The 15204-nt window shown below is 45.0% G+C and overlaps 1 protein-coding gene across 1 annotated transcript in view; it reads right to left on the bottom strand.

Annotated features, from left to right (window-relative positions):
• Positions 1 to 11154, bottom strand: part of MOCS3 (molybdenum cofactor synthesis 3) — a 68584-nt gene extending 57430 nt beyond the window's left edge. The window contains exons 1-2 of the mRNA XM_088472500.1: positions 10981 to 11154; positions 7340 to 7475 (exon numbers count right to left, since the gene is read on the bottom strand). Of these exons, the coding sequence (XP_088328626.1) occupies positions 7340 to 7475; positions 10981 to 11118 (274 nt within the window). The 5' untranslated portion in view covers positions 11119 to 11154. The remainder of the gene's footprint in view (positions 1 to 7339; positions 7476 to 10980) is intronic.
• Positions 11155 to 15204: the final 4050 nt, after the last annotated feature.

The following is a 15204-nucleotide window of genomic DNA, read 5'->3' as shown; positions in this document are numbered from 1 at the left end:
GGCAAATGGAGCTCCCTGCGGCGGCAGGGGGGGGGGGGGGGCTTGGAAAACTCGGTCGCCAAGACTAATATCTTAGTCGCTATGGTGACCGAGATTTGTCGAGCCCTGCGTTACACTGTCAGAGGCTGTGACACTGTAACCTAGTGTTTCGCATGCAGATACAACCGCAGTCACGCACACAATATAGGCATGCCGCATATCATTTTAATCAGCTGTGCGAATAAGACGCATTTGAAGGGATAAAGTCAAAGAAAAAGATGCTCGGCAGTACAGAGTCAGGCGGCACTTGCGACTTATAGCGCACAGAGGATAGATGTATGTGGACACATCTGTATGGTTAAATTAAAACATACAATAGTAAAGGTGATCAGTTACCGAAAAAGGTAAAGAAGTTTAATTATTCAGATGTTGAGATACTACCTCAAAATGTAGTTTTAGATTACTAAATACAAACTCAGTTTTAAAAGGAGATGGTCCTAACATTTTTTCTAGGCTGTAATTTGAGGTAACGGAATCACCATATTTTTGGTAACTTAATCACACTAGGTTGCTTCTTTGCCTAGGAAGTAGATCGAAAGAGGAAGTGCCACCATTTATACAGCTGATCTCAGTCACTGATCACACAAAGTCATTTCTGAAATAATCCTGTGTTGGATATTATTCTCAATAAATGTCAACATATTTCTGGTGAGTATATAGCATATCATTTTAATTCTACCTGCATATTTCAATTTGTAAAGAGGAATATTCAATAGTTCAGAAGTTGACCTCACTTTTGTATTCTGTTCAACAGAAACCAAATGTGATTATTATCTGCATCTATGCTAGATTTAACTTAGATTCTTATGCAAATATTATTTGGTACAGTAATGAACAGCTATGATAGCTAAACTGTAATTACATTGTTTTCCTTCTCACAAGCTTTATTTTGCCACAGAGAGGACAGATGTTGGGTAGATGAACCATGTGTTAAAGCTGTTGCAACACCCCACTATTGATAACAGGGGACATTATTATTTTAGTCCTCCTGTTCCAAAGGCTCAGTAAAGGCTACAGTATATTTTATGAATGTACTACAGTGTACTTGGTTTTGTTTTGAATGTACCTATTTGTAGTTGATATTTTTGATTTGCACTTCTTTACCTGTATCTGAATCCAGTGGCGTCACAAGGCGGGTGCGGGGGGTGCGGCCCGCACCCGGGTGTCACCCGCCGAGGGGTGACACCAAGGTGCAGGATCCCCCTCAGTGACAGGAGCCGGGTGCTGCACTATAGCATTAAGTGCAGCACTCGGCTCCTGTCAGTGAGGGAGCCGGCACTGCCCATGCCCGCACCTCCTGCACCCCCCGCCGGCACCACCGTGACCCCATTGATACCTAATGTATCATTTTGTTAACCACGGCCACGGGCCGGGTTTGCGCCGCGAGGCCACGCCCCTCCCGAAGGCCCGACATGCGAGGCCACGCCCTCGACACACACCCTCCCAAAGACCACGCCCCCATTTTGGAAGGTGCCGCACGCATGGCGTCCCTCCCCGCACCGGGTGTCACCGTGGGGAGGGACGCCACTGTCTGAATCTATGTTTTCCTCAACTTTTATTCACAAATACTGAGCCATGTTGATAAGTTCCAAATTGTGTAATTTTGTCCTTAAATATTTTGTAAATCACAGTAGGAAATATAAGTAGTAGTTGCATTAGTAGGTAGCAAACTTACTGTAATCAGTACACTTTACCATGCTCGTTACCACAGCATGGCTATTCTGTTAATTTATTGAAAAATGTGCCAAGTTTGCACAAATTGTCATACTTTTACCAAATTTATGCAGATGTATCCCCTGGATGTTCCCCATTTTGCAAGAAAATTGTGAAAATCTAGAGTTAATTCTAGAAGCTAAATTTATCAAGTTTGTGTACACACATAATGTAGTAACATGTCACATGAATGAGTCCATTACTGACTATGAAAGTAGGCTGATTTATCAAAGGTAACTTACACAAGGAAGCACTTAAGCTACAGTCAGGTCCATAAATATTGGGACCTTGACAGAATTTTCATATTTTGGCCTCTATTCACCACCACAATGGCTTTGAAATGAAACAAACAAGATGTGCTTTAACTGCAGACTTTCAGTTTTAATTTGAGGGTAATTACATCCAAATCAAGTGAACGGTGTAGGAATTACAACGGTTTCTATATGTGCCTCCCACTTTTTAAGGGGCCAAAAGTAATGGGACAAACTAAACAATCCTAAATCTAACTTTCACTTTTTAATACTTTATTGCAAAACCTTTGCAGGCAATTACCGCCTGAAGTCTGGAACGCATAGACATCACCAGACGCTGGGTTTCATCCCTGGTGATGCTCTGCCAGGCCTCTACTGCAAATGTCTTCAGTTCCTGCTTGTTCTTGGGGCATTTTCCCTTCAGTTTTGTCTTCATCAAGTGTTAATGCATGCTCAATCAGATTCAGGTCAGGGGATTGACTTGGCCATTGCATAACATTCCACTTTTAGCCTTAAAAAACTATTTGGTTGCTTTTGCAGCATGCTTCGGGTCATTGTCCATCTGCACTGTGAAGCGCCGTCCAATGAGTTCTGAAGCATTTGACTGAATATGAGCATATAATATTGCCCGAAACACTTCAGAATTCATTCTGCTGCTTTTGTCAGCAGTCACATCATCAATAAATACAAGGGAACCAGTTCCATTGGCAGCCATACATGCCCACGCCATGACACTACCACCACCATGCTTCACTGATGAGGTGGTATGTTTTGGATCATGAGCAGTTCCTTTCCTTCTCCATACTCTTCTCTTCCCATCACTCTGGTACAAGTTGATCTTTGTCTCATCTGTCTATAGGATGTTGTTCCAGAACTGTAATGGCTTTTTTAGATGTTGTTTGGCAAACTCTAATCTGGTCTTCCTGTTTTTGTGGCTCACCAATGGTTTACATTTTGTGGTGAACCCTCTATATTCACTCTTGTGAAGTCTTCTCTTGATTGTTGACTTTGACACATATATACCTACCTCCTGGAGAGTGTTCTTGATTTGGCCAACTGTTGTGAAGGGGTTTTTCTTCACCAGGGAAATAATTCTTCTGTCATCCACCACAGTTGTTTTCCGTGGTCTTCCAGGTCTTTTGGGGTTGCTGAGCTCTCCAGTGCGTTCTTGCTTTTTAAGAATGTTCCAAACAATTGATTTGGTCACACCTAATGTTTTTGCTATCTCTCTGATGGGTTTGTTATGATTTTTCAGCATAATGATGGCTTGCTTCACTGATAGTGACAGCTCTTTGGATCTCATATTGAGAGTCGACAGCAACTGATTCCAAATGCAAATGTCACACCTAGAATCAACTCCAGACCTTTTAGCTGCTTAATTGATAATGAAATAACGAGGGAATAGCCCACACCTTTCCATGAAATAGCTTTTGAGTTGATAGTCCCACTACTTTTGGCCCCTTAAAAAGTGGGAGGCACATATAGAAACCGTTGTAATTCCTACACCGTTCACCTGATTTGGATGTAATTACCCTAAAATTAAAACTGAAAGTCTGCAGTTAAAGCACATCTTGTTTGTTTCATTTCAAAGCCATTGTGGTGGTGAATAGAGGCCAAAATATGAAAATTCTGTCAATGTCCCAATATTTATAGACCTAACTGTATTTTGATAGTATCATATATGGGGTTTATTGCATGCTGTTGGGTTATGATGATTTGCTCACATTAGTGGTGGCAGCTATATAATGAATAGTGTTTATCGCTGTAAAAAGATGCTTACGTTACTGGTAAAATTGCCTCTACAGATGTGTCCACATACATCTTACCTCTGTGCATACATGTAGCGTGACAACGCGTTAGTGTCGTGCAACTCGGGAGCACCGAGTGTCTTTTGGTGAGACCTTTTCCCTTCAAATGTGTCTTATTCGATGCGAATAGGATGCACAAGCATGCATATATTGTGTGCGACTTCTGGTGTATCTGCAAGCAAAATACTACAGCCATGGCCAAAAGTTTTGAGAATGACACAAGTATTGGTTTTCACAAAGTTTGCTGCGTCTGTGTTTTTAGACCTTTTTGTCAGATGTTACTACGGTATACTGAAGTAACATTACAAGCATTTCATAAGTGTCAAAGGCTTTTATTGACAATGACATTAAGTTTATGCAGAGTGTCAATATTTGCAGTGTTGACCCTTCTTTTTCAAGACCTCTGCAATTCGCCCTGACATGCTGTCAATCAACTTCTGGGCCACATACTGACTGATGGCCACCCATTCTTGACTAATCAATGCTTGGAGTTTGTCAGAATGTGTGGGGTTTTGTTTGTCCACCTGCCTCTTGAGGATTGACCACAAGTTCTCAATGGGATTAAGGTCTGAGCATCCTGAGACCATTCATGTGTGGGGTTGCTTCTCAGCCAAGGGAGTGGGCTCACACACAATTTTGCCTAAGAACACAGCCATGAATAAAGAATGGTACCAAAACATCCTCCAAGAGCAACTTCTCCCAACCATCTAAGAACAGTTTGGTGAGAACACTGTCTTTTCCAGCATGATGGAGCACCTTGCCATAAGGCAAAAGTGATAACTAAGTGGCTCGGGGAACAAAACATCAAAATTTTGGGTCCATGGCTAGGAAACTCCTCAGACCTTAATCCCATTGAGAACTTGTGGTCAATCCTCAAGAGGCAGGTGGACAAACAAAACCCAACAAATTCTGACAAACTCCAAGCATTAGGCAAGAATGGGCGGCCATCAGTCAGTATGTGGCCCAGAAGTTGATTGACATCATGCCAGGGCGAATTGCAGAGGTCTTGAATAAGAAGGGTCAACACTGTAAATATTGACTCTTTGCATAAACTTAATGTAATTGTCAATAATAGGCTTTGACACTTATGAAATGCTTGTCATTTTACTTCAGTATACCATAGTAACATCTGACAAAACAGGTCTAAAAACACTGAAGCAGCAAACTTTGTGAAAACCAATAATTGTGTCATTCTCAAAACTTTTGGCCATGGCTGTATGTTACAATGTCAGTGACACAGTAACATAGCATTTTGCAGATACACCCGCAGTCACACACAGAATATAAGCATGCTCAGTGATCGCAAATATGCGCTATAGCGCGTATTTTACCCGTAAATGTGGACCGGGGACTCACTTTTGCAAAATGGGTGGGACGCGCTCCGCTGTGGCCAATCCCCTGGCTCCTGATTAAGTGATTGATATTTCCCCTGGCCTGGGAGGTGGACCCAGCACTTTGGTGCCTTTCCTTGATGCAGCACCCGGCGTGAAGACTACGCCCGGCACCTGCACCCCCCCCCGACGTGAAGACTGTGCCCAGCACCTGGCCCCCCCGGCGTGAAGACTGTGCCCAGCATCTGGCCCCCCCCGGCGTGAAGACTGTGCCCAGCACCTGGCCACCCCGGTGTGAAGACTGCCCCGGCACCCAGGCCTCAGCGTGATGACGGCACCCGGCACCCTGTATTCGGAAGGTGGACCAGGCAAGATGCTGCACTCCATGGCCTAGACTCCGTGGAAAGACAGGTAACTGTCAGTAACAAGCAGGTAGCTCCTATGGTGGGGGTTTGTGTGGTGCGGTGGCAGGTAGGAGTTTGCTAGGTGGCGGTTAGGTGCGGTAGTGGTTGGTTATAGTATATAGTGGCAGCCTTCAATCCGGGTGTGACACTGCTGCTCTGAACAATATCCTGCGTGCGCTTTACCTATTGCCGATAATGGATTGCGAATTTAAAAAGGTTGATAGCAGTGTATGTTTAATGTGGTGGTATTTAAAAATTGGTGTGTGGAAATAAAGCCTCTTTCTATTCGTCCTGATCTCTCATCCTCAATATGGAAAATGTGTTCTGCTGCTGAATTACATTGTACAACACCACCACAATGGAAAGTCCTATGCAAAAGTACTCCTGTCACCTGCATACACACAGTCCAGGCAGCAACTATGGGGATGTGAAGATCATCACTAGTTTGTTCATATGAACTTTGTGACTCATTAATTTTTTGTTCTTAGTGGACTGATTAGACTGCATTCTCATGACTTTTGGTTCAGCACACAAAATGGCTGCCACCAACTAATGTATGTATGCTACTTGTGCTCTTTAGAGCCGACAACTTTTAATATTGATTCCCCTGCATGTTTATGGTCTCTACTGGTAAAGCACGTAATGCACAGTGGTTAACAGTGGTGGATATAGCACAACAAGCCCTGCTGACTGCATGGGGAACTTTTTCACACTAAGGCTGGGTACACACTGGAGCGACGGGCATTCATTCTGACATTCAAACAAATGCCCGTAAACAGTAATTGTGCGTCCACACTGGACTTTAATGAACGACGGAACAATCACTGTTACGTCATTCATTAACAATGCACTGGCCGATAGCGATAACGCTAGGTTTGATGTGCAGCACATCAAACCTGGTGACAGTCGCTAACAACTGAGGGAGCGCGCAATCATGTGTACACACTAAACGATGTAGGAGAAATGCCGCTATGAAATGGCATATCGGACCACCATCGCTACAGTGTTACCCTGCTTAAGACATCTCTCCCTTCCTTTATTACCTATTGCAGTTTTGCTTGTTTAATTAAAGAGAAGTATACCCTGTTTGTATTTATCATATTTCCTTCTTGTTATAGATACTGTAGACCATATCTCTGCATATTTGCTTTTAGTAAAAGGTATGTAAGCTGCTGATTTTTTTTGACTACTATAAAATATCCAGATATGTAATTGAACAGTGGCTTTGGTGATGAATAAATATGGTGCTGCATCCACCATTTCATTCTAATACAGTGATTGCAAAGTATAGAGTGTTTGTGCACTCTACAGACAGTGAGGCATAATTGTGATGGGACCCAGAAACTGTGAAGAAGGACCCCAATTTTCCAAAGTGAGGGGACCCACATTTTTTTTGCTCACCGCGATCACTGATGCTGCATATCATTTTAAGCAGCAGAAGCTGACTGTGCGTCCTATTGTATACACATTTAATTTAAAAGGAAAAAGTCGCACAAACAGAAGCTTGGCTCTACTGATTCACACCATGGCGTGACTAGAAGGGCTGTTTTACGCGCATGGAAGGACACATTTGTATACAAGTATGTGGACACATCTGTATATAAAAGTGAATGGAGCCAGTGTGAGGAGCTGCAATAATGGTCATGGACTAAAAGCACCCTGCCAAGCTGAGGAATGTGGCTGGAAAGAAATAGTCTCAGATCTGAAACTAGAGCCCATTTAGTACCAACCTTTCCATGCCAAACCCTAAAAGGCAATCACACACATTGAGCAATGATAATACAATAATTTACCTTTAACACCAAACTCTGGTAAAACAAGCTGCCTACTGTATCTAAGAATGTCTGGATTTGTAAGAGAGGATTTGGTAAGTTCATCCAGCTTGTCATCGGCACCGTGCAACATAAGCAGCGACGAGTAGCTTTGTCCCTATAAAATATATATAAATGAACATGAATAAACCAGGTAAATGAAACAAGAACACTAAGAGCCTGATTCTGAGTCGGACGCTGCAGTGTCTGTGTCTGCATCTTTGCTGGTCTTGCCTATGCAGCTTTATGTCAATACCGCTGCAAGCACTTCCCCAGTGAACATCCGTGTGTCTGCATGTGTAAGGGCTGAGATGCCCACTTTGAGTATCTTAAGATGCTGATCTACTGCTTCGAGCGTCTTTAGACGCAACCATCGGTCGCAACATCGGAACTGACAGATTCTCTAACAGGCCTCCAATGTGAGCGATTAAGTGTCTGAGTTCGCAACCACCATCAGCAACACACCCCTAAGACAAACCATCCTCCTGCTTCTGAATAGCCACCACCCCCACAGTCACCTCTCATGAACACCCAGCACATTTACAATACCGTGCTTCTCAGCTGCTACTGTGCCTCTGGGCATACACACCGCCGGACGCATGCGCTGTAGGACTTTAGCAACTTAGACACGTTTGGTTGAAGAAAAATCAACCATTTACATGAATATCGGCATTGCGTGCTGCTCAGAATCAGCCCCTAAATGCGCATTAGGATTACCTTATTATCTTTTATTTATAGATCACAGTAATTATACAGAAATGTTCTCACTATTTCCGTGCAGTTACCAACAGTCACACATTTCCTTATGAGCCTTCTCCAGTTGTTTTTAACATTATAAATAATATACAGTACAAACCTCACAGAGTTCTCTGCACAATAGTTATTATGTGAAGGTGGCATAAAACCCATAAACACAATACACATATCCATATATAAATAGTATCTTTACTTTTACAGCAATTTTACACACCGAACATATAGCAGTTCAACATGGATGACACAATATCTGTGCGTGACGTCCATTACTGATCTATTAAATGTGTATAACTACTTTCCTCACGTATGTCTGTATCCCCAAATCCATTGCAATTCCCTTGTTACCAGTAATAGCTCCTTTATTCTACATTGGTCATGTGCTACAGCTGAAAGGCAGCAATGGCTTTGGGGAGATTAACAAGTAGCTGAAAAGTTGGTGTAGAAAACAGTGTTTTATGTCGTTTACAGATTTTTTTAAGATACAGCCTAAACATTAAGTACAGAGTGCACCTCATTGGGGAAGGTACTGTTGTAGGGGCTTTGAATGAAATAGAAGACTATAAACTAGAAATGGGGGAAATAGGACACAAGAATAATCTGTTTCTACCTTCACTCCCATCCTCTCCCTAAATTGATTGTTTAAATATTTTGCAGTCTCTTAATCATCCTGTCTTCCAGAAAGTGCATCTTCCTCAATTTTTTGGATCACAACACAGAAATTCATGAGCCTGTAACCACAGAGTAGGTGAACAGAAAGGATCAGAAAATGGGAGAGGGTAAAAAGCGCAATGGTGTCAGGGAAGTAAGAAAGAGGGTCCTGTCCATAAGGGCTTACGATTTATGAGCAAGTATCGTAAGGAGGAGGGAGAACTGGGGAAAGGTTATGTGGGTGGTCACAGGAGCTGAGTAGTGAGTTATGAGGATTGATAGGCCTAATGAAAAAGTGAGTCTTAAGTGCTTCTTTGAAGGCGTGGAGACTAGTAGAAAGTCTGACAGGAGAAGGTAGTGAGTTCCAGAGTAGTGGGTCAGCATGGGAGACATCTTAGATGTGGGAGTGAGAGAAGGTGACCAGAGTGGTGAAGAGGCAGTGGTCAGAAGAGACCTGGAGAGGGCTGAAGGGAGTGTGGGCAGAAATGAGATTTGAGATGTAGGACCCCATTAGAAATAAAAAGAACAACAAGGTATTAAATAGACAAGATTCACTGAGGAGACCTGTCCTCTCTACACTTATTGTATTTTATTTTCATATTGAATTTTGTTTTAGGTACTTTACATTCTTAAAAAAAATGTCCTCAACAAGCTAATCAAGATAGTATTTCAGTAAATATTAGAATATCAAATTACTTTTGTAGCCAATGGTTAAAATGAAATTGGTTTTCCCTGACCATACATACTGCCAATACAAACATGCACATAATGTGCCTCATTCAAAGTTGGACCGATCAGAGGCAGCTTATATGTCTTGCGTCTTAAACCGGGTACACACTAGACGATATGTTGCCCGATCCGCTGCCGTTTACATCGGGTAGTGAGTACCCGCTATGTCGCCGACGATGCGATCTCCCGTACATGTAGGTCCGACGAGCAATATCATCAGTGGGGGCCATGCTGCCGTATGCAGCATGGCCCCCGCTGTCCTTCAGCCACTGCCGGCATTGGCAAGTGTGTACGCACTTGCCGATGCCGGCACCCGCTGTGAACGACATCGTGCTGGGTGCACATCATTAAGTGTGTACCCAGCTTTAGCCGCGCTTGCTATACTATGCTAATGATGTGCATTAGTCCCTTTTATGCCATACGTCTGAATGTGGAAGGTCTATGCCCATCGTTAGGCTAGGTGCAGAAGATACAGCAGAGCACTGCTTCCTATATCAGCGATTCTGCGCCTGGGACCAGCTACATGCCTGCGACAAGCCCATAAGACGGATCAGTTCTGTGCGTCTACATTGTTTCCTTCCAGTCAATGCCAGAGATGCAACTCAAGAGCTCTTTCAGACCCGCTCGCAAGATGCGGCCGCTTGCTCCCAGCGTATGGAAATTCAGCTAAGTGACATCAAGGCAGACGCTCGCACGGCAAGGCATAAGCACGCCTACTATTTCTTGGCGAGCGATCTCTTTGTGTTTATAGACGCCCACCAGCCTGTCTTTAGCCTCCCACTAGCGTACGTCATCTCCAAGAAGTATATACAACCATCAGTACATCGGGTTCCATCGGATCTGACCGCAGCGCTTGTGGCTGACTGTACCCTACCGCAAGCACTTCAGTGTATTATGCAACCAGGTGATGTGTACTATGACGCTGCCTGTTAATTATGCACGCCCTAGAAACACTCTGGCACGCCTGGGTCCGCAACTCCACTCCCCCATTATTACTGCCCTGCCCCTGTTACCACCCACAAACGGCCTCTCCTGTCCTCATTCCACTGGGCTGTCTTTGCAGTGCGAGCAAGCAAAATCCGATCGCTTGTATTAGTTTGCGCACGCACACTGCGAAATACACGCATGTGCACATTAGCGAACATCGTCTGCAACGAGCGGCCGCTTGCTAGCGAGCGGGTCTGAATCAGGTCCTCAGTTGCTTCTGCATACCTGAGCAGCCAAGCCTTGGGACGCATTTTGACGCATGCGCGGATGTTTAAACTCGCTAGATTCTTCAACATTGCTGGAGGTGTCGACTCAGAATCAGCTCCAATGTATATTTCGCAATATGCAAATTTGCTGCATTAGTGAATTAATAGTATTATTTAAATATATTGCTGTAGTTTTGGGAATTGTCATGCAGGTGGTAACTGTCATTACGTAATTCCCAATTCTAGTAAATGTAATGACAGCACACTACTATTATCACGTCCTAATGCCAGTATCACCTGCACGGTTGATTCTTGCTTAGTACGCTGGTAGGATGCAGTGAGTTGTTCTTTCAGCATCTGTATCTCGGCATCTTTGCGCCGGATCTCTTCCCTGAGACTGTCCCTGTCATCTGTGTCCATGTCTGCGGAGTCCATAGTTAGAGACACACGTGAATTAGTAACGTGTAGGGAACACTTCCGGGAAAATGACCGCTGCTCTACAGCGCCACCTACCTGCCGCCGCCAGCGTGCATATTGCTAAGTGATTTCTAGGGCGGCGTAAAAATCATATGTATGCTTTTATTCAGTTACATGTGACCGACGGCGACAGTTCTGTACTTGTCATTGTGGATAGTTACTGTAGTGTATCTTCTATAAATAACGTTTACAAACAGGCAAAGGAAATAAAACATATTGCTATAAATAGACAGGAATAAAATTGAATATTGTGATATCTACTTCCCCTAAGTTAAGATGTATATATATATACAAACCCTCCAACATGACCCGTTCCATTAGGTACAAATTGCTCTGCTTCTGGACTTCCCACCTAATTTATGATTGCAGACACCTGTGCTGAAGCACCTGTCTCATCAATTACCTAGTTCACCACAGGTGATTGCAATCATACATTAGGTGGGAAGTCCAGGAGCAGAGCAATTTGTACCTAATGGAACGGGTCATGTTGGAGGGTAGGTATATATAGGTTGTGCAGAATGACAATAGAATGCTGCAATCTAGCTTTGTTAGTGGGTGCCGCGGAATACTTGCACAGGTGCCCGGGTTGTTGGTCATGGACCAAAAGAAATAATTTCTGGTCAATGTTATACGCAAAACCAGCGGTGGCTGCAAATCATAACATACTATTTATTATTATTATTATCCTTTATGTATATGGCGCCACAAATGTTCTGCAGCACCTTACATAGTACATAAACTAATAAGTGAAGAAACATGTAACTTACAGTACATTACAGTGCAGGACAAGGACCTGATTTATATACATTGCTGCAATAGCGATTAAAGCACTCACAATAAGCAGCCGGGAGTTGGCAGTCACGTGTTAGGTGCCCTTATGGGGAGTAAAGAGTAGAAGAAAATGTAAAGAGAAGCACATGAGGGAAGAGGTCCCTGCTCGTGAGAGCTTACATTCTAAGGGGAGGGGCAGACAGACAGACAGGCGTGACACAGAAGGGAAGATAGGGAGGAAAGAGCATGAGGTGGGTTAGGATGAGTGCTGGAAGACCTTGATGAAGTAGTGGGTCTTGAGAGCCCGTTTGAAGATTTGTAGAGAGGTGGAGAGTCTGATAGGGAGAGGGAGAGCATTCCAAAGGTAGGGAGCAGCATGGGAAAAATCTTGGATGCGGGAGTGGGAGAAAGTAATCAGTTGGCAAGAGAGGCGGCATGCATTTGTTGAGTGAAGTGGACGGGCGGGAGTGTGAAGGGAGAGAAGGTCAGAAATGTATGCGGGAGAGGATTTGGTGAGGGTTTTGTAGGCGAGTGTAAGAACCTTGAATTGGCATCTGAAGGGGAAGGGGAGCCAGTGTAGGGCTTGAAGGAGAGGGGAAGCAGATGTAGAACATCTGGAGAGAAAGATGAGCCGAGCAGCAGCATTGAGAACCGATTGTAGTGGAGAGAGGTGAGAGACTGGGAGGCCAGCTAGGAGAAGGTTACAGTAGTCCAATCTGGAGATGACCAGTGAGTGGATGAGGGTTTTGGTGGCATCCTGGGTGAGGAAGGGTCTAATCCTGGAGATATTTTTTAAATGGAAATGGCAGGACTGCGAGAGGTGCTGAATGGGTGGTTTAAAGGAGAGGGAGGAGTCTAGGATAACTCCAAGACAGCGCACTTTGGGGTCAGAGGAGATAGTTGTGCCATCAATAGATAATTAAATTGTGGGAAGTGATGTAGTGGAAAAGGGTGGGAAAATGATCAGCTCAGTTTTAGACATGTTAAGTTTAAGAAAGCGCTGGGACATCCATGAAGAGACAGCAGAGAAACAGTTGGAGATATGGGTAAGGAGCATAGAGATGATATTGGAGGTCAAAGGAGTTAATGAGTTCACCTAAAGAGGACATATATAGGGAGAAAAGGAGAGGTCCAAGAACAGAACCTTGGGGAACTCCTACTGTTAGTGGAAGTGGGGGGGAAGAGGAGTCAAGAGAGGACACAGAGAAGGAACGATCAGAGAGGTAGGAGGAAAGCCAGGAGAGGGCAGTGCCACGTAATCCGAGAGAGTAAAGGATTTGCAGGAGGAGAGGGTGGTCTACAGTGTCAAATGCAGCAGAGAGGTCAAGGAGAATGAGCAGAGAGTAGTGACCCTTGGATTTGGCAGCAAGGAGGTCATTGCTGTCTTTCGTGAGGGCAGTTTCAGTGGAGTGGAGAGAACGGAAGCCAGACTGAAATGAGTCAAGGAGGGAGTGGGAGGAAAGAAAGGTGGTAAGGCGGTTGTAGACAATACGCTCAAGGAGTTTGGAAGCAAAAGGGAGAAGAGAGATGGGTTGATAGTTGGAAAGTATGTTAGGATCAAGGGTAGGTTTTTTAAGAATGGGGGAGACAAGGGCATGTTTGAATGCAGAAGGGACAGTGCCAAATGATAGGGAGAGATTAAGGAGGTGAGCAAGATGGGAACAGGCAGAAGGAGACAGGTAGGAGAGGAGACGGGAAGGGATAGGGTCAAGAGGGGAGGTGGAAGGAGGGGAGGACTGGTTGAGGGCCATGACTTCCTCTCCTGAAGCAGGGGAGAAGGATGTCAGAGTTGGTGAGACAGAAGGGGAGGGGTGGTCAGGGCAAGGAGGGTAGGAGTGCTGAGGGTCTGATGGGATATGATGTCCTCACGTATAGAGTAAATTTTAGATGTAAAGTAGCTGGCAAAGTCAAGGGCAGAGAGGGAAGGGGAGGAGGAGGTGTAAGAGATAAGGGGGAAAGGAAAAAGGTGGAATCAGGGGGCAGAACAGAGGATTAGGTAGAGACTGAGGCCCTGATTCAGAGACGGACGCTCTTACAGAGCGCTCGCTCTGAATCAGGGCCGTCCCTCCTGATTTTAGAGCGGCCTCCTGACCGCTCGTATAGCTGTGGGTGACCACCCACAGCTATAGCGAGCGGCCAAAAAGATGGTCGCGATGGTCAAGATCATCGCGACCATCGGGCTTGTGACGAGACCTTTGTGGTAGGGTCTCGTCTGCCGCAAATCCTGGAGTGCTTTTGGCTCTATCAGAGCCAAAAGCACTCCCACTGACATCACTTGTGATGTCAGTGGGGCCGGCCCCAGATGGTAGGCATTCCCATGGGTAAGTGTAAGATATGCAAGTGTAAGAACAGTGATGGTAAATATGTATGCAGATTAACAAGTTTGTTATAGGGAGGATTAAAAGTGGGGATCTAATGTGTGCAGAATGTGAAAAATAACGCAGATTGTAAGCAGATAGAGGCTGTGAGGCTAGGCAGGAGAGCTAAGATAAAGGACAGTGGGCCTGATTCAGACCCAGTCGCAAGCGCTGAGCGCTCGCAACCAGGTCGATGGTGGCCCACAGCGCATGCGCACAACGGAGCAGACTCCGTCGTGCGCATGTGCGAGACTCGGCTAGCGACGGGCAATCCGTCGCTCCGGGTCCCGCTTCAAAGGGGGCGAGCTGTCGATGTTGAGTGACAGCTCGCCCCCTTTGGTGGGCGGGCTGGGGGGGGAGGGGACATGAGGGATGTCAATGGAGAGCTTCCGGCTCTGTTAGAGCCGAAAGCTCTCTGGGGCTTGCGATGAACGAGACCCTACCACAAGGGTCTCGTCGCAAGCCTGATGGTCGCAATGGTCTTGACCATCGCGACCATCATCATGGCCGCTCGCTATAGCTGTGGGTGGTCAGCTATGCGAGCGGCCAAGAGGCCGCTCCAAAAAAGACAAAGCCCGACCCTGGTTCAGAGCGAGTGCTCTGTCAGAGCGAGTGGCTCTGAATCAGGCCCAGTGTTTCAAAGTGGAAAGATGCAAACTGACATGGGAACAAGTACGAAAAGCAATGAGATGTATGCGAGAATCAGAAGGCCAGCATTATTAATAGTACTAGAAGTGTTCTTGCCGTGATTGTACATGGAGTCCAGTTGTAGCCTGAATCTTTAGACCGTTGAGGTTTGTTGCTTGATGGAACTTTTTCTCCTTCTGTTTATCCTTGGTTTAACGCAGGTCTAACGCTAGTTTTGCACTTAAAAAACACTGCACTTTGAAAACCTGCACCACCCAGCCAAGGGTAA

Source organism: Taudactylus pleione, unplaced genomic scaffold, assembly GCF_031769625.1.
Source record: "Taudactylus pleione unplaced genomic scaffold, aTauple2 ptg000125l, whole genome shotgun sequence".
Classification (NCBI taxonomy): domain Eukaryota; kingdom Metazoa; phylum Chordata; class Amphibia; order Anura; family Myobatrachidae; genus Taudactylus; species Taudactylus pleione.
This window is presented reverse-complemented; position numbering and strand designations above follow the sequence as displayed.